The 1,355-nt window shown below is 56.3% G+C and overlaps 1 protein-coding gene across 1 annotated transcript; it reads left to right on the forward strand.

Annotated features, from left to right (window-relative positions):
- EAH_00067680 (hypothetical protein) lies at positions 1-1,135 on the forward strand (the record flags this gene model as incomplete). Its single annotated transcript, XM_013392470.1, has 1 exon — positions 1-1,135. A coding segment is annotated over one exon (1,135 nt), but the record flags the coding sequence as incomplete, so codon positions are not given.
- Between the last annotated feature and the right edge of the window lie 220 nt (positions 1,136-1,355).

A 1,355-nucleotide genomic window follows, 5' to 3' on the forward strand; every position in this document is an offset into this window, starting at 1 on the left:
CGTCGCTAAGGTTACAGCATTCACGGACCATCAAGCCCTTACCCACTTACGGAAGCTCCAGACGTCCAAGCCCTTGCGGGGACGCACCGCCCTGTGGTTAGATTTCCTCGCGGAGTTTTCCGATCTCACTATCACCTACCTACAGGGTGCGCGTAATACAGTTGCTGACGCGTTGTCGCGTCTTCCTCGCCATTCCTCTTCACCCCCGCTTCCCCCGCCCAGCCCATCTCAGCCTCCTCTCTCGGGGTCCTTGGCCCCGCTTATGTTATCTCATGCACACCCGGATCCAGCTCCTCATCCCCGGGGGAAGCAGGCCAACTCCCGGCAGTCGGCTAGCATTCGTCGTCACCTGCCTCGGCCTCTTCCGCAGTCCCCTCCCGTTTCGCTCAAGGCCAACGAGTCCCCTCTTGACGGCACCAAGCCATCCGCCATCCTCCCAGTGCAGCCCGCCGATTCCGCAACCCTGGATTGGCCGGCAGCTTATGCGAAGTGTCCCGTTTTCGGGGTCCCCTACAGCACGGCGGTTAAGGCAGTCGGTGCTCCCGTCCAGGTGGAATTCCGCAATCGCCTCCTAGCCTTCAGATTTGTCACCCCTTTCCTCAACGTTTGCATACACGGCTTATGGTGTATATGTGTTCCGCAGTTTCCTGAGTTCCTTACACACATTCTATATAACCATCACGATCACGTAACAGCAGGGCATCGGGGTCAGAAGAAAACGTTCTTATCTCTCAGCAAGCTTTACTATTGGCCCGGCATGCGCACTTACACTACTGCCTACGTGGACTCCTGTACGCAGTGCCGCGCCTCCAAGTCCCTCAACCAAAAGCCTGCCGGCCTTCTCCAACAGTTAATTATTCCCTCCCGTCGCTGCAGCCAAGTCAGCTTGGGTTTCATTACCGGCATCCCGCTTACGAAGACGGGACATGGCTCTATCCTGGTGTCGGTTGACTCCCTTAGTAAGATGACACACTTCGTTCCCGCGAAAAAGACATTCACAGCCGCAGATACCGTGGATGTTCTCGCCGATCGCCTTATTCGTTATCATGGGGTACCCGAGGCCTTCATTTCGGACCGTGATCCCCGTTTCCAGTCAGATCTCTGGCAGCAGCTGTGTACGCGTTTTAACATCTAGCGCGCCTTATCTTCCTCGTACCACCCCCAGAGCAACGGTCAAACTGAACGAGTAAACCGCATGCTCGAGCAAATGCTCCGCACCTACATTCAATCTGATGAACGCGAATGGGAGCGATTATTACCTGCTCTAGCGCTCGCGTACAACACCACTAGCCATTCTTCCACTGAGCTTTCCCCCTTCGAGGTCATGATTGGGGAGAACCCCTTGACCGCAGCGG

The sequence above is a fragment of the Eimeria acervulina genome, genomic scaffold, assembly GCF_000499425.1.
Source record: "Eimeria acervulina Houghton genomic scaffold, Eah_scaff2856, whole genome shotgun sequence".
NCBI classification, from domain to species: Eukaryota; Apicomplexa; class Conoidasida; order Eucoccidiorida; family Eimeriidae; genus Eimeria; species Eimeria acervulina.